The following is a 17,703-nucleotide window of genomic DNA, read 5'->3' as shown; positions in this document are numbered from 1 at the left end:
TTGACCAATCAGGGGAGTGCGGGTAACCGTTGGGGTTTGAATCATCCCCAGAAAACAGCGGCAGATGACAGTAGCTCGTTGAGCTTGTAGATACTGCTAGCGAACATATTTGGTTCACATTATTCAATATCAGCTCTTTGAAGCTCAGTTTTGTTGCTTTTGTCAACTGAAAATGTCGAAAAAACAGATTTTCTATTCTGACAAGTACACCGATGACGACTTCGAGTACAGGTATTGTGTTTTTAACGTTTTCAAGAGTCCGTTAATTTAGTTCGAGTAATTAGCTAAGGTCAAAGTAGCTTTTGAACGTGGTGGAGATAACTTATTGCCGCTGTAAATTGAGACTTCTTGTGTTAGCGTTAGCAGTTGATATTAAAATATATCAAAATAAACTGTCTGACCCCTAGTAGGCAATTAACAATATGTTTGTTATATTTCCATCCTCAGGCATGTTGTGCTTCCCAAGCAGCTGTCCAAACTGGTGCCCTCCTCCCACCTGATGACAGAAGAAGAGTGGAGAGGACTTGGAGTCCAACAGAGCCAGGGCTGGATTCACTACATGATCCATAAACCAGGTCAGTAATCACGGTGTGAAGGATAAGTTCACATTTTTCCTCAGTCTTGTCTTGAAAATTAAGTCAGACGCCCATGTGTGCATCTAAAGAACTACAAATTGACGTCATCATTCTTTGAATCTAAGGTGGTGAAAATACCACGTTTCTGTGTATTTGTCAAACCTTTGGAAAACTATGAAGCACAGTAAAAGCAAATATGTGTTTTAGGGCTCTTTTCTTTTTTTGTTTTAAACCAGACATTTCACCATCTGTTTACTGTCACTTGAGTAGGAAAGCGTCTCCAGGGAATGATCAGGGTTGCTATTATAAAAAAAGCTATAAAAGCCTCCCCTCTGTCAGTGCGCCCCACGGCAGCTGTGGCTACATTGTAGCTTGCCATCACCAATGTGTGAATGACTGAATGTAAAGCGCTATACAAATACAGGCCACTTACCATTTACAGGCCATAACATTGCTCACTCTACGCTGAAGCCTTTAGCTTTAGCTCAGCCTTTTTACATGGTGTGTATTCTATTGGCCATTATGAACAGATCTCTTCCTGGTATATGTATCAAAGAAGAGGGATGACTATATCAGGGTGATTTTCATGGTGACCCTATATCAGGGCCAAACTCATAAGAGCCTAGTTTGATCTTGTGTGGGTAAGAAGTAGTACATCCACAGGAGAGATGGTCGAGACCCTGAGAAACTGTAAGAAAAATAAGCACAATTTCAAGAAGGTGTTTTGTTTGTTTGTTTGTTTGTTTGTTTTAAAAACAGCCAGTACCATTATGACACATCCTCCTGAGAACCAGCCTATTCATTTATGTCCTTTGTAATGGGCATTTGTTTTTGGTCGATATCTTTTGACTTATTTGAGCTATACTACTAAGTCCTGAGGGACTAAATGGAGGACATTCTGGGCTTTCCATTGATATCCCATGTGTTTGGGTGGCCTCTTTTAGCTCCAAAGAGGATGGTAATCACAAAAAAGTTCAATGGGAAGATTCTTTTTTTCCTTGGTTCTCAGGAAGATATATTAAAATGTGTAGATCACAGTGAATATACAAAATTAGAGAAGATTTAAATGTTAATTTTTTTTGGAAAGAAGCAATATTGGGGTTTTTTTGTTTGCTTGGATCATGAAAAAAACACAATCTGAATTAAATGTCCATAAATTATCAGTCATGTGAAGAAACGCTGGTAACGGCAAGGTGTTTTACTGACTAAAAACATTTAATAATTACCCTATAGAACCTTGTTATTGTTGGTAAAAATAAACAAACATAAGAACGTTTTTTGACATCCATACCATTTCAATTATTATATTTTATAATTGCCCTTGTATACAGACCCACAATGTTTCTGTTTCAATGTTTCTTATGCATACAGCATGTGTATATAGTTTCACTCACATATATGTATACATATGTATTGCTTTTTATTTTATTTTCTTATTTATTTCCCCCCTTGTTGTATATTGTTTTCTCTTCTTATTTTTGCACCTTTGTGGTCCAGCTACCCAATTTCACTGTGCAAGAAACTGCACAATGACAATAAAAAGCTCTAAGTCTAAAATTTCAGGTTATTGTCTCAAGATTTTGACTTACTAACTCAAAATTCTTATTTTTTCAATTTCAAAAAGTTGATAACAAAATTTTGACTTGGCTCTGCATTTGCTGAGCTGGATTTGGCCCCTGTGTTTGAAACCCCTTCATTATACTTTCAACAGCATATGAGTATTGTGCTAAAGTTGACATAAGAATTGAATCTGTCATTGTACAGCTTCTACACTGCATTATTTGGCCGCGATCAAATTTGGGTGTAGACGACGTACAGCTGTAGGCTTGACTGTGTTTGATGACTTACTGATGATGCTGACAGATCCTTTCTTGCTTTACTCCCTAGAGCCACACATACTGCTTTTCAGAAGGCCTCTCCCAAAGGATTAAAGGGGAAGCTGTCTGTTAAAATACCTGCTATCTCCTCTGCTGATATGTATTGTCTTTCGATCCTATATCTGTCCTGCACATAAATCTATGTGTTGTGATATATTGTGTAGATGCCCTGTAGTTTTGTGTGTATATATTTTTGTGTTTCTTCATTCAAATTTCCTCAGTTTTTAGAGGTTATGAGAGACAAAAATGTCTTGTTTTCACTGTGAATGATAACTTAAAACAATTTGAAGGTGGAAGTTTGCCTGTCAATTGTACAATTTAACAATTTTTTTTTTTTTTATCTTTAGGTGTAATGTTGTCAAGACTGATCTATTTACTTAATGGCCATATGAGCATATGATTTTATTTTGCTCAAACCAATGACATCCCTAACATTTTTGTTAAAACATTTCTTGATAATTCCTTAAATGTATGTATTTTATGTGCATATGTTATTTCTCGATATACATTTGGCTCTCCGTTATGGTTGATTTGTCAAGTTCTTTGATACTGGACAAATAAAATATGCTAATTCCTTAATACTTGCTGCTTTTCTTTTTATTTAATTGAAGGATGATGTAATTTTCTCTCAGATGACTGTTTAGTCAGAAATATTGACAATAAGTGGAGTAACAAATTCTGAGTGTCTGATACCCAGGGAGTAGGCTGGTGCCCGGGCCTTGTGGACTGTAACTTTCTCTGGATTATATGTTCCCGGACCTGGTTTCTTGGTGCCATCTCTGGGTAAACTGTGACGTCCCGACATGGAAAACGCTGGCCGTCGGAGCAGATAAACATTTGGGTCTGTACTATTGTATCTGCAAGGCGCAGGAGTCTTGGCTAAATCCTCAGCTGGTCCCCCTATGCTGAGACCACCTGATATTGTGTAGCTTGCACTGGATGCCTTGTTTGGGACTTGAGTGCCCATTAGTGGCGGTAGAGAGTACTTGTTGGGAGCTGGGACCGAGTCAACGCTGCGGTAGTGTGTGCGAGAGCCCATGGTGTAGGATGGAGGTCTGCGCTGCAGGTTGCATGGTGGGGCTCTCTCAGGGCTGTATGCACCGGGTCCTGGTGTGTGGAAAAGCTCCTCTAGTGAGCAGAAGACAATCACATGGGGTTCTCCAGAAGGGTCAAAAGTACATGTTTTCTTCACTAATCTATTGATCTGACTGATATACAATATGTCACAATTAATTTTAAAATAAACTCCAATAATGAAGGAAAGCATACTTACTCTGGGCTTTGACTTTACCCAGCATTGAGTATGCAGGTGTGCCATCCTTTCCAAATCGAGTGATTCTTGCATCAATGTGATACCGAGGCCCTGGACTGGAGTCAACACTATACACTGTTAAAAATTAATTGGATAATTACAAATGTATATTTTTAAAAAGTAAACTTCTTTTCATTCTTTTTGCTTAGTTTGATTTGATTTGATCCTGAAAATCTGTAGATGCAGTTTAAAAAAAAAAAAAAAAAAAAAAAAAAAAAAAAAGTGAAGAAAAACGTCTTGTCTCCACCTAGTGGTTGAATTTGACATCACACCAAACGGAAATTTTTGTGAGATCATTTTTACAGGAGAGGAAATCATTGTGAAAACATAAACACATAAACGATATAAATTACTGTACACAAATTCTGTGAAATGTGTGTATTGGTGACTGTAATGCTTTCAGCTAATTTGTGTCCTAAATCAGCAGTTTGACGAAAAAAAGGTGTTATTTAGTTAGTCATAGAATAAATAAAAAGAAAAAAAATCTGCAAAAAAAAAAAAAAAAGTAAAACTTTAGTTAGCTTTAAATTAAACTTGAAAACTAGCCCTCAAAGTACCCACTTCTGATAAACCATAAAGCAAGAGCGGGGCTCACTATTATCAGTCATCCTTCCATGGAAAGTGTAGGCAGGGCTAGTTGACTTTGTGAAGTCATGGCCAATAAATCCAATAGTGGGAGGAAGCCCATAGCGACCAGGTCCAGGCCCTTGAAACAGCAGAAGATGTCACAAAGTTGCCATAACCTCAAAATACACGTGTCTTAAATTACATCCAGTTTACAAAAATCATACATGTGGAAAATTCTAAAGTGACAGTGGCTCCTTTGATTGTGAACGCAGCTTTATGTAAGGTTCTCTGCAAAGGAGGTCTGTATAATTTTGCCTAAGATAACTAGACAATACAAATTAAAATTCAAGTGAATTTTAGAGATTAGCCTTCCAGTTTTCAGCCTTGAATGAAACACTATTATGCACACTATGTCAAACAGCTAACAAGGTGGGAGCATTTTTTTCACCAAGTGGAGCAAGTCCTGACAGGTCTGCCCGCTGCAAAACGACCCACTCTGCTTAACTGCAGTATATTAAGCTACTGATATTTATTTGTAAATATTAATTTACATTTAAAAAAAGAACCATGATCGTTATTCAAGATGACTTACCTTTTTCTCGTCCAGCAATTACTGGGTATTTTTTCTCCATCTTACTCTTTGCAGAATTGATAGTTACTTCAGGAGTCCAGCAATGGTAGTGGTTCTATAGAAGTATCAGATTGCTCTGGGCATTATATGCTCGTAAAATCATTTAAAAATAAATAAAAATAGCTGAACTGGGGGCTTTTTTGTACCTTGACACAGGTAATGTCCCTTTTCAGCTAAAAGTGAGGCAGGCTTCAGGAAATTCAGTCATCAGATTGAGAGGCGCAAGTGATTCCTTCATTCAGGCTGTTCTTGGTCTATTGTCTGTTTCTTTTTTGTTAGATATCTGTGCTTCCTCTTGATCCAGCATCACCAAAGCCCCAGGTGACTTTAGAAACCCAGAACCCTGCCTGATCTAGGATCAATCACCAATTTCCTCCAAAGCAATCAGGAAACCTGAGACCTATAATGCTTGTCAAAGTGTCAACAACAGAGGAGGATCTACCCTGGATAGGGTTTACTCTGTCTGCCCCTTTGTCCAAATGCTTCATCAGTGGATGCTTGGTCAGGTCATTAGCCCTTCCTCCATGGGGGTAGGTGTATAGGTGCACTCAGCTGGCACTTAGAAACAATGTCATCACTCCGATTCACTCTCATGTAACGCTAGCTCGCTCCCCCCGCAAACCATGAAACCAAGATCCCCCTCTCCGTCCTTTCTCTTTTGACTCTTTCTGCTCATCACAGCGTGGAGACGCAATATCACTCTTCAGCCATGCGTACAGTTACCACGGAGACTGCTGTGGGTAGCTTGCTGCAGCCTGGTCCCCTGCACCGCTGCCTCGTTGTCACAACAAGAACAAAGTTTTCCATTCAGAATGAGCAGCTACATCAGCTGTCACTGCTCAGAGTTTGATAACTTCAAATTTGGCCTCACGCTGCTGACGGTACCAGATCTCTATACAGTGCAGCCACATGGCTTTATATTATTTCTGTAAGTACGAACGCAGAGAGAAGATGAACGGACAAGCACAGCAACGCTTTGATGCAGAGTACACGCTATAAAACCCCAAACCGGAGTCAAATGTAGTGCAGCACACATGAACCTGTATTTTGGCATCTCCTGTTGAACTGATGGAATACACAGTGAATTAACAACCCCCTGATTTATCAACCTTAACCTCGAGCCAAGCACACTTTCCAGACACAGTTATGTGTTGATTTGATTCGGTTTAAAGGCCTGAGCTGCCAGTTTCCAGAGACAACTGTAACCGAGAGGGTTGACAAGTGACGTGCAGTAAGCAAACATTAAACTTTCACAGGCTTTAACTCTCTCCTGGGGGTGCCCTCCTTTGGCAACCTAAATAACACCAACACATTAAGGCTCAAACATGTGCAAGTATGCAGTTAGGTACAAATTCACACACACTAACATGCTTTCTGTCTCCAATGCAGCTACACACAAGGAATAAGAGAGTGAAAGCAGAAGACCCTTTGAAACAGCTGAGTATAATACAGTTGACTGCTGACTTCACCGTCCATTTAAGGGAAATGGAGCAACACATCTCTCATAAAGAACTGCACTGCAGCTCTGCTAGTTGAAAAAAGAGACACGTACTGTGCTGCAGATGCAGATATCTCAGTGAGTCAGTTGGGGAAACACAGGTAGTGAAGTAACAAAACCAAAGGCCTAAACTGCATACAAATTTTATTCTCATTTGTTTTAAAAATCACAATATTTGATATCGATCTGGGTTACATTTGATCAAATTTGGTACTTTTACAGAAATCAAAACTTCATTCTTTATTATTCTTTAATATTTTTAACTTGACTGCTTCAAAGATCAAAATTGAACAAAAAAACAAAATAGCTTATGAGCTGTACAATCAAATCTCAATGGTGAGAGGAGATGCTGGTATCTTGGCAGAATAGTTTCAGAAACACTACAGCTGGGTCGAACTGTAAAAGTCAGAGTCGGCCAGAGGCCTTTGTTGCATGCCAGTCCCCTTCTGCCTCCTTGTGTTTCTTGTCAATCTCTACTCTGCTGTCTAATAAGACAAAAATGCCCCCCAAAAATCTTTAAAATGAAAAACATTTCAGCTTATGTTTCCGTAAAGCATATGGTTAGCATATGTCTGTTTTCCAGCAGGATACCAGAAGAGGAATTTCATCAAACATTGCAATAACTGGGTTAAAGCTTGCTATGAAAGAAAAAGAAAAATGCCTTGGATAGTATAGCATACATCTTAAAAATCCACAAGGGGCAGGTAGATTGTACTGAGGGGGCGACTTAGAAAATAAAAATGATATGATCTCTATCTAAAAATAAATACCACAGATAGAAAATATAACAAAATACGTTGCATAACATCAGGTGTAATTACAAACATAAATACTTGATTATTTCTTCTAGTGATTATTAAGGCAGTACAGTGATTAACAAATATGATATTGTGCCTATTGATTACTAGGAGTCTAGAGGAGGAAAAATACAAATCTGGAGGATACTAGCTTAATAAAAAACGTACACAGTCACATCCAAGCGCACACACAGGCTTATAAATGCATCCACTCTGACTCACACAAGGTCAAACACTCATTCTCCAGACCCCCCCATGTCTTCCTTTCAGCAAGTCTCTCTTCTCTTTCCATTCACTAGCATATTCACAAATAATGTACAATTCGGAGGTGGGTATGGCTTCACTCTGGGAGTGTTTCTGTAGATGACAAGAAAACAGAACACATGTTCTTTAAAGGATCATCTTTAACTCTTTATCCCTTGAAAGCCTCCTAGGAGTAACTCTTGAAGCCTTTAAAACAAAGTGACTGGGTTTTTATCAAAAGTAAGTGAGGACAGTCTCTCCCTGTGCAGCTACCCTTTGGAAAAACAGGAAAGCTAATGGTCATCAAACCACTTTATTGATATATACCGAGGTGTCATTTGGGAACAGGGGAGATTAAATGTCCTCTTTATAGGGGAAAGTCTTGCTGAAGTCTGTGGAGACATAATATTGGGAGATGTACAACTGCTTTTTTATTCCTTTAATATTATTACCAAAGATGAATATCCACAACAGACTCTTCCAGATACCTGGAAAACATCAGAGAGGTCTACTAATCCAAAGTCTGTTAAACAAATACATCAAAGATGTAGCTCATACCATCGCTCAGGGGTGTTTTTTGTGTCCAGTGTGGGTAGCTGGGAATCTACTGGCAGGAGCACGTTATGCTCCACACCCCTGCCGCCTTCAGGAAGATCAAAATGGTCCCCTCCCTCTGCATCAGCAAGGAAAGGATCAGAGTCTGGGTCGTATTCATAGGAGTAGTAGGACACCTCTGCCATAGAGCCCTGCTCCTCTTCGCCTGGAGAGAACAGGGTTAGTGAGAAACACAGACACAAGGTAGGCGAGATAAAAATGAAAGTTCTGGCTGTCATGGATACTCTAAAAATCTGTCCTGATGTGAATATATATATAGTTGGTGTTGTACTACTACACTAAACTACAGGGGGTGGTAATGTGCCACGAAAAACATATCAATGTTTCAACACAGGGATGAGGAAGACTTTTAAGAAGTAAATAGTGATGTAAACTGTGAGGAAGAAAAATGTTTTTAGACCTGCAGGATGCAGATCGTAATCCTGGCTAGCAACACTAAATCTAAACCTAACCCTGCTGGCTTGCGAGACAGCTCCACAGGACACCTCTAATATACTGCACATCTGGACCTCTTGAGGAGCAATACCACATCACACACAGCAGGGGTCGCACCTTGCTTAAAATGTTGTATCCTCGTATAAGCGTGCTAGGCTTGAATCGGTCTTTTCAAGGTATAGCTTTATGAAAGTTCGCTTTATTCTGAGTAGCCTGCAATCAGAGTTTCCTTCTTTGAGGCCTGCAGCACATATGGTGAGAGTTAAACAAATTTAAGACAAATATGATGTGGGAATTTTGTAAAGTCTGTAACCAAAAAAAAATGTATGTATGATGACCAAAAATCAGCTGAAGGAATGCCTGTACAGGTATTCTACTGTATGTTGTCCTCTGGCAGAAGGTCACCGACATGACAAGTCTGCACAAGGAAGCTAATTCCAGAGCTCCAGCGTCCTCCGCTGTTACACTGGAAACTGTCAGGTTCATGGCAAGACTCACATTCACCCATTACACTCTCGGTGCACTTATCTGGCATGTAGTGAACATTCTAATGGTTTACAATGACAGTGTTTTTACAGTACTTATTCAATCTAATCACCCCAGGGTTATCTTATTCTAGATGAGTGTGCACGTGTGTCTCTGTGTGTGGGCAAATATCTGCCTGTATGGACATGCAGGAAGTGTATGCGTTATGTGTGCGCGTATAGATATGTGTGTGCGTTTGTGTAAGTGCGAAACAACATTCCAGTGGTGAGTGTGAAGCTTTGGCTTTTGTACTAAGGAGACCTTTGAGTGAGAGAAGCTTAGTGAACTGCAGCTACCGAGGGTAGCGGGCTCAGCAACAAGTCAGTGCAGGCTGTGCCACACGGGGTGCGCGCGCGTGCACACACACACACACACACACCTGTAGGCAACTCAGACTTTCATGCAGGCCGAGTTTAAAATCATGTACATAAAACAGCATGCGGTGTGCGCACACAGTATGCAAGTACACGCTCCTGCAGCTTGTGAATGACTGTTTTTTTTTTTATGCTTGCACTGCCAAATGTAACACAGCTACATCCTCCTTGCACGCACAGCCAAACATCCTATCAGGAATTTTCTGGCTGCCTCCCTGAAAATGGCAGCTGATCTAAGCTCATGACAGAGCAACAATCAAGCCGGCTGTTTGAAAACGATCCACCTATTTATCACACAGACTGTAAAAACATGACGTGGTGGCAGGGGAATGTGCTGCCGTACGCCCCACCTGCATATCTACTTTCCTATACTCTCCCACTGACCCTGTTCCTTTTCTCTTTTCTGATCCCATCTCCTGGTCGTCCCCTTCACTCTTTTTTCTCCTTTTTAGCTTTACAGCCCTTACACACTGTCTCAACCTTTTCACCCTGGTCTTAAATCCTTTCTTCTTCCCTGCCCTTGCAAACTCCAATGTGCCACAAACACGGGGTTGCTCACTGCCCACTGCATTTACATTCAGTTAACATAGAAATAGAATTTCACCTATAATGGCAGAAAAAGCGGATTAGTCAGTAGATTTAAGATTTAGATTTGCTTTCGGGTCTTTAAAACATGTAAATAATGAAGGAAAATAAGAAAAAAAAAAGCAAAGCTTTGTCTCTAAGACAAACTATGAGTTTGAGAAAAAATGCCTAGAAAGTGCAGAGAGGAGATGAAAGAATGCAAAGCTGTGTAAGTGGGGAAAAGGTGTGATATGGGAGGCTACCTGTGTGTACAGGCACTGAGGGTTGCTCAGTTTCCTGACTCACTATTGGTTGCCTGTCCTCCGTGGTCTTCACTGGAAGTATAAACAGACACATGTTAGATTATTCACATTTATGTGGCTGCCACAGCACCTAAAAAACAAGTAATGAATTCAACAGAGTTTCATTGTTGCATAATCTAAATACTGGCCAGAAGCATTATCCACCCCACTGAGCAACACTTCTTGGCAAGACAATGATGCACACTCAGTCTGAACAGAGGCTCGCACTAAATTCTATCTATCCAAAAATAGCAGGGGCCAAAGCATGGCCAGGAGGCCATGTGTGGAAGCAAATCATATCTTTTTCCTTTTCAAAACTGGGAAACGGTGGCATGAATCTCCCTCGCACAACTGTACACAAACAAACAAGGTCAGAGGGCCCTAAACAAAAAAATACAATCCTTTTGATAATCTCTAGCATGAACGACTTGGCACAAACTGAGGTCTTTTCCCACCACAGTTTTGTCTATGCCTTTTCCCAATCTGCTCCACAACATGAAGGCTCCTTTGTTGTTGGGCTGTGCGTCGGAAAGGAATGTGACAAGGATTTCAAAGGCTGGACAAAAGCACTCTGTCATTTGGAGGGAGCCCTGTAATACAGCAGCGAGTGAGAGAGGATGGTGGGGGTGGGGGTGGGGGGTTGGGGTGCGATGGGTAGTTTTTCCCCCCCCCCCCAAAAAAAAAACAAACTCATTCAGTAATCAGCTCAACACCTGAACAGCTGTTTCCCAAACTCAGATCACTGCACACACAGAGGCATGTGTACATGAACAGACGCAAATAAAAATAAAGGGAAAAATGAGGATTACACATTCATATGAGCCCAAGCGACTGTATTCCATTAACCTACAATGAGAGTTGGGAAAAACATATACAGTTAAGGAAAAATACACTGGGGCACGCTGTTAATGCCCGAGAGCCACAGACCACTAACTGTATAGAGAAATGAAATGACACATGCTTTATATTCACTGAAATTTGTCTATTTCTGTGACATTTCTCTTCCAGAACAGAGAGAAATGTGGACGTGTACACAATAATTTAACAGTAGTTTTGGATCATTCATTCCGCCAACCTTTGTGATGCGAGTCAGGTATAAATCTGGTCTGTGACATTTCCTGTTGATACTGAACTTGGCAGAGGATGTTTTCACAACTTTTTAACATGTGGACTTGCAAAAACTTGAAATACATTTTTGATGAACAGACATGACGGATCTATTCTTACCACTGCCTAAACTGTGATTGCTCAAATGTTTGTTCAGCCATTGGGTGGAAACAAATGTCAACAGGAACCAGACCTATTTTAATCACTACAAATCCAGGATTTGGGAGAGTCTTTGGTCTGCAGCTTGGCTATGGTATTGTGCAAACATCACTATTAGAGGCATTTTTAAAAAAAAATAAAAAAAACTAAGGTTAAACAAAGAGGTCCAGAATCTGTGAACAGATGAGATGATGCGTGATGACAGAGCTCTTACCGTCTGGACACTGGGACAACGGAACCTGCTTGATTCTTGTGCCATTTCTGCAGGCAAAGACCTCCATCTGACACTGGTTCTGGTAGAGCTGCCCATCTGACCCACAAACAGGATCCCCATCGTAACCGCAATCCCTGTAGCACGTGCAGCGCTCAAACCGCTCCTCCTCCAGACAGCCAAACACATTGTTGCACTGGTTCGCCTGCACAAAACCTGCAGAAACAGAATTTTTCATTAGATTCATGAAAGTGAGGCCTTTCCACACTTTTAGGAGCGCTGCACATGTTTCTCACCTATCCACTGATTGGTTGAACTTTCCACCTCATTGCACGTAGGTCCATCACACAGCTCCCGTGCAAGTGGACTGCTCTCACTAACATTGTAGAACCGGGTAGCCTCGAAAGCTGCACGACAAGCACAGACCCACACGAGCATGTTCACACATCCACACACATGAAACAATGAAGCTCACCATTAGTAGGTCATAAAAAAAAATTGTTTAACTCCTTAAAGAGGAGCACTTAAGCTCTTAATGCCCAGAGTTTTTAAGACTTCTTCATCATCAGTGTGATTTTCTCCCCTATTAAAAAAGTCTTAATATATCAGACAATATATTTAAGCAATAAACTCCAAAAAAAAAAAATGGAGAATGTAGCAAATATGATACATGCATACTAATATGTATTTATTTATTGTCAAAAGGTTCAATAAACACTCCAGTTTCAAATAATATGAATTTTATGGCAATTATTTCACAGTTCAGGCTTTAAAGGGTTAAAATATTCATCAGAGGCACACCTGGTTCGTAGTAGTCATAGATCTTGACCGGAACAGGCGCCGTCTTGCCCACAATGTACTCCCTGACAGCTTGGAAGGCCACGCACGTCATACACTGGCTGGGAATCTACAAAAGGTCGAAACAGAGAAAGACTTATGAAAGCACCCTAGCCCACATACACATGAATACAGACACAAACATGGGTATTATTAAACCTGCTTAAAAAAACCAAATAAATAAATCAGAGGTTCTTTTTATCTTGTGTTTACAGTGATGCAACAGGTGTGCAAAATCAGACGCAGCAATCAAGAATTTCGATTGCACTCACCTCATCAAAGTAGAACAACACTTTTCTCCCATTCAGCTCATATCTCTTCAGACCGACTCTCTTGTCCATAAGCAGCTGTTGACCAGCACAGTACATAAAGAAATCAAGCTTCATACGCAAATATTAACCTCGATCTCTTGACATTCTCATTTAAAATAGTAAAAGTTTAATAACGTTGATTTTATAATGCTGGAAGGGGTTTGTGAATATCTCTTGCCTTTGTACCTATTGAGAAGAATTAAAGGTCCTTTTTATCAGATCCTGATAAAAACGTGTTTAGATTTTCTAAAATTGCAGTCGAGTAAGATTATAAAATGTCAATTTAAAAACGCATAATGCATGGCATCCAGCTAAGTCAGCTACATGTACGGCTCCAGTATTTATATATGAACATGCAGAGAAGTCATTAACAATGGACATTAGCAGTAATCAGCACCACAGCAGTCTGGACAGCTCCACCTCATGCCAACCGAGGTTTACCGTACACAGACCAGTAAATATAATATGTCAAACATGAAAGAAAACCCACAGTTCTTATGTTAACCCCGTGACCACTACACTGCAGTGCATCTAGGATATTATTATTTAACTAAAATGCTCCCTTTTCTGCTTGTACAGATTATGACTGTAGTGAATATAAAGAATTTCTATTATTGTGTGGCATGTGTGAGCAACAACAGAAATGCAAACCATACCCACTCTATCATGAAGTCATGTCCACAGTGGAAAATGAAAAAGACTCAGAAAGGCTTTTTCTAATGCACAAATAATCATGTTTACATGAACATCTTACTATAATGATCATAGGGTTTGTATGTATATATTCCTGTATGTACCCTGGGGCAATATGAATGAAACTTTGCATTAACATCACCACAGAAGGAGCAATTTTCATGTCTATATGTTTTTAAAAAACATTTAACATCAGTATTCTTGGGATTTTTGTATTCATCATCCCCTTGCGAATGCAACGTTACTGTTGCCACGTGTCACGTTCGCCTGTACGTAACTTAATAGTCACAAAAATTTGTCTCTGCAATAGAATTGTATTCGACTCACCACTAAATATGGAAGGAAGAATTTGAAATAGGCAGGCCTGGCTTTTGTTACGGTCTAATAATTAGGACGGTATGAATGACCGACGAGGATGCTGTTTACTAAGAATCAGAGTGTGTGCATAGAGAGCCAGCAGTTAATTCCCCCCACCGGGGGATTTTCATTCTGTCAGAGGTGGCAGCCTTTGGACAGCAGGGGTTTATGAGGTGCTCAGCCTGAGCTGGCGCCACCACGACACACGCACTTACACACTGTTTACGAAAGCATTGTTTGTCTATATAATAACCAAAAATTGCTCATGAACTCCCATTGCTCAAATGTTATACCCCCAAAGTGCCCTGGGTTGTTAAAGAAAGCTCATTATATTGGGTGATAAGAGGCCACGGCTGTGGCAGCTTCCAGTCAGTCACTGGACTAATCATTCAGTACTGCAGCATCAATGAATGCAACTAGACATCACTGCAGAAGCCAAGCTTGCCACCATAAACTGAGGAATGCAAGTGGCAGTCGGGCAGGCAGCAGTAAAACTCCAGGGGTGTAAACTGAGCTTGTTAGCCACTACAACTCAGGGTCAGTCATGACTGATATACTCACAGTACTATGTGTGTATGAGTATGCGTGTTTTACATCTCTCCAGGTAGCCAGAGAGGTGGCTCTTTTGGAGGTGGAAGCCTGCAGACTTTAGCCCTATAACCGTCTAGTAATGAGGGACAAGTTTCAGATTGGTGGCTGGAGGGCTGACCTTGATACAGCCCTTAAATTTACCTTACTCTCCATTACTCATTTCATCCATCCAGCATAATGCTGTCTGTCAACTCTACACTTTACAAGTTTTCTATGTACCCCACATGGCCTAGTGAAGTGTATGTCTACGGTCTCGTAAGCCCAGAGAGGCCTGACGACTTTTAACCTCCAAGTTAAAAATGATCCCCATCAGCAAGGCACATACACACACATGCAGACACATGAATATAACATTTCAGCAGCACATATTGCATAACATGCAGTAGTTAAATGACCTGCCTCTATCTGAAGGATGTTTTCCGGAGCTGTGCTGTCAAACAACACGGGACAGAATGCTTCACTGTGCTATTTACGCTAAAACCCAACAATATCTCAAATGTGTGTGTTTGTTTATGTGAGTGAATTAAATGTTGCATCCTGTTTGGTTGTGAAGCGTGTGAGCGTGGTGTTTGCAAAGGGGTTTGATCAATTCCATGACATACTCATTATTGTTAAATGGCCTCAAGATGCATCTGTCTCTTTCTACCTTCTTTTCAGTTTAGTCAACTACCTGATTACCTGCCTGTCCAGCAATATGTCAGTCACTATGGCTAAATGCTAAATGCCTCTTTTAAAGTGTGGTCATGTGCGATTACATACCCGCTCTAGACTTTCGACATCTGCTCGGAAACCAGAAATCATGGGTACTTCTATGACAGCCATGTTAGACGAGCCTGAATGAAGCCACCTAGACAAAGGATTGGCGATGAATACATGTTTTTCCCCAGCTCTGTGTGTAAGTGTGTGGTAATCATTTACCTTGCACAAACTTCTAATGAGATGTGATAATCCAATTTGTCCTGGTGGGCTGCTGGGTCATCATCGTCAATGGGTGCCCGTCGCTTCCAGTTAAGCTCAGAGCGGTTGTCAGCGCGGCTCCGGGATCGTGAAGTAGAATGACGGGAAGAGGAGGAGGAGGAGAGGGGCTGCAGGTTTCGTTCCTGAAAAGGCTCTTTCAGATCCACCTTGAGATGAAAGGCTGGCTTGGAAACTGGGTCAGGTACATTATAAGACACGTCGATCTACAGACACACAGAGAGAAGGAGATACTTGTGAAAATCAGGCACGCTAGCAATGTGGCTTCAGGGTCTGTACCACTGAGCTACAGTTATAGTAGAAAGAAAGCACAACCTCTGTCAATCCTAAGGTTTTACTTATCAGGACATAATAAAAGCACCTTTTAAAATGAGGTACATACAAACTCAGATGACCAACAACACAGGTGATTCTTTTTTTTTTTTAATAAAAGCAAAGCCAAGACCAAGAAGTCGAGTGTGAACACACCCCACCTCACATGTGACGCTAGAATACTTTAGTATACAAAAAAGTTCATGGTTGATTCAGTGATTGCAAAACAAGCCAAAGTCATCACCTCGCCACCACCGTGCGTAACACTTGGTATGTGTAGCACTCTCGTGTGATGTGACGAGCCAATGATCACTCTGGATGTTGGTCCGCTGTAAAACTTTAATGCGTACTCCAGCACACGACAAAACACAATGGTAGTACCGGAAGAACAAAACTCCCCCCACCATACTATTCCGGTTGGACTAGCCCCCCACAGTTACGGCAGGTCTGCATAAACAAATATTGTTTGGCGATCATTTAACCAATGATCTACAATATGAGTTTATCCTGTACGTGGGTTTCTTCAAACATGGTGCTGTACATGAGGGTCAAACATCTCCATTTTGGTATCATTTCATCCGAAGGACATTGTTCCAGATGTTGGGTGAATTTTGCAAACATACATGTAAGCTGTACTGCCATGCTTTTTTAGAGAGAAAAGACTTTCTCCTGGCAACCCTTCCAAATAGGCCACACTTGTTTACCTTATTTTTTGGACTATAAGGCGTACTTAAAATCCTTTAATTTTCTCAAAAAATCGACAGTGTGCCTTATAATCCAGTGCGCCTTATGTATGACTTCTGGTTCTGTTTACTGACCTCGAACCAACTTTATGTTGTACATGGTGCTCAAAAAAACCTGTCAAAAATGTTTTAGCACGACTTTGGTAAGCTACGAAGCCGCACCGGTTGATGGATTGTCGGAGCATTAGGGCTTACCGTAGTCAGGAGCCTCGCGGAGTAATCTGGGTTCAGGTCCCAAAGTCGCACGAACACTGCGGCATCACTGAGAGTTAAAAACTGTCTAAATTCTTTCATCTTTAATAAAATGATCAGCGTTGCTGCTTTACCAGGTGTAACAATTAAGTTTAACATCCAGGCATCCATGAAAACAGAATTTATTAAATTTAATGGAGTTAGAGTTAGCATAAGTTAGCTCGCTAGTTTCCACCTAAACACGATATAGCACTGACTGACTGAGAGATTTCTGAAAAAATTAAAAGGTACAGCTCTGCTATCACTTCCAACATAAATCAAGACAGAAAACTAAACAGCACTTTTGCAGGGTTACTGAAGTTGGGCTAGCTGGTATATAATGATGTGCTACGTGATCGCTAGCGACACAGCTATGTTAGCATAACACAAACACAGTGAAGCTGGAGGATGAACGCTAACTTTTTACCACTCGATAAAAGTTAACCTGAGGGTTCCCGATGGTTAGAGACAAATGCAATCGCATGGCAGGATGCTGTAAACGGACCAAACTTCAGTCAGGAAAACAACTGAGATAATCCATCAACAGTATGAGGTTAGTCATTAATATACTGCAGTAACATGAGAATAGAGCAGCTGGCAAAGAATTCAACATTAATGAATCAATGGTACAGAAGTGGAGGAAGCAAGAAGAATGAGTTGAGTAAAGTTTGACTTATCTGACTGTTTTGTTTCGCTTAATGCGCCTTATAATCCAGTGTGCCTTATGGTCCGAAAAATACGGTAGTCCTTTTCTAACTGTACTGCCACGAACTTTAACATTTACATGCTAGCGGAGGTCTATTGAGTCTGAGATGTACCTCTCAACTTTTGGACTGTTTCCCTGAGAAATGAATAGTCAGA

General features: G+C 40.6%; 3 protein-coding genes across 4 annotated transcripts in view; 1 reads left to right on the top strand and 2 right to left on the bottom strand.

Annotated features, from left to right (window-relative positions):
- Positions 1-59: 59 nt before the first annotated feature.
- Positions 60-3,031, top strand: cks2 (CDC28 protein kinase regulatory subunit 2). The gene is made up of 3 exons (XM_040052656.1): positions 60-231; positions 448-575; positions 2,463-3,031. Exons 1-3 carry the CDS (start codon positions 173-175, stop codon positions 2,504-2,506), a joined length of 231 nt encoding a protein of 76 aa, XP_039908590.1. The 5' UTR covers positions 60-172; the 3' UTR covers positions 2,507-3,031.
- A 44-nt stretch (positions 3,032-3,075) lies between these two features.
- Positions 3,076-4,963, bottom strand: odf3l2b (outer dense fiber of sperm tails 3-like 2b). The gene is made up of 4 exons (XM_040052693.1): positions 4,924-4,963; positions 4,360-4,470; positions 3,726-3,839; positions 3,076-3,580 (listed from the first exon to the last, which is right to left on the bottom strand). The coding sequence occupies exons 1-4, from the start codon at positions 4,961-4,963 to the stop codon at positions 3,093-3,095; spliced, it is 753 nt and encodes a 250-aa protein (XP_039908627.1). The 3' UTR covers positions 3,076-3,092.
- Positions 4,964-6,587: 1,624 nt separating this feature from the next.
- cpamd8 (C3 and PZP like alpha-2-macroglobulin domain containing 8) overlaps positions 6,588-17,703 on the bottom strand; it is a 46,255-nt gene continuing 35,139 nt past the window's right edge. Inside the window, exons 36-44 of one of the 2 annotated variants that reach the window (XM_040052631.1) lie at positions 15,500-15,762; positions 15,341-15,428; positions 12,902-12,976; positions 12,594-12,699; positions 12,089-12,199; positions 11,796-12,008; positions 10,277-10,348; positions 8,059-8,260; positions 6,588-7,614 (exon numbers count right to left, since the gene is read on the bottom strand). In XM_040052631.1, the coding sequence (XP_039908565.1) occupies position 7,614; positions 8,059-8,260; positions 10,277-10,348; positions 11,796-12,008; positions 12,089-12,199; positions 12,594-12,699; positions 12,902-12,976; positions 15,341-15,428; positions 15,500-15,762 (1,131 nt within the window). In that variant the 3' untranslated portion in view covers positions 6,588-7,613. Of the gene's footprint in view, positions 7,615-8,058; positions 8,261-10,276; positions 10,349-11,795; positions 12,009-12,088; positions 12,241-12,593; positions 12,700-12,901; positions 12,977-15,340; positions 15,429-15,499; positions 15,763-17,703 lie in introns of those variants that run through there. The other variant, XM_040052632.1, reaches the window with a different exon arrangement.

The sequence above is a fragment of the Simochromis diagramma genome, unplaced genomic scaffold (genome assembly GCF_900408965.1).
Source record: "Simochromis diagramma unplaced genomic scaffold, fSimDia1.1 OVJJ01000419.1, whole genome shotgun sequence".
NCBI lineage: Eukaryota > Metazoa > Chordata > Actinopteri > Cichliformes > Cichlidae > Simochromis > Simochromis diagramma.
Note: the sequence above shows the minus strand (reverse complement) of the source record. Positions and strands in the feature narration are given on the sequence as shown.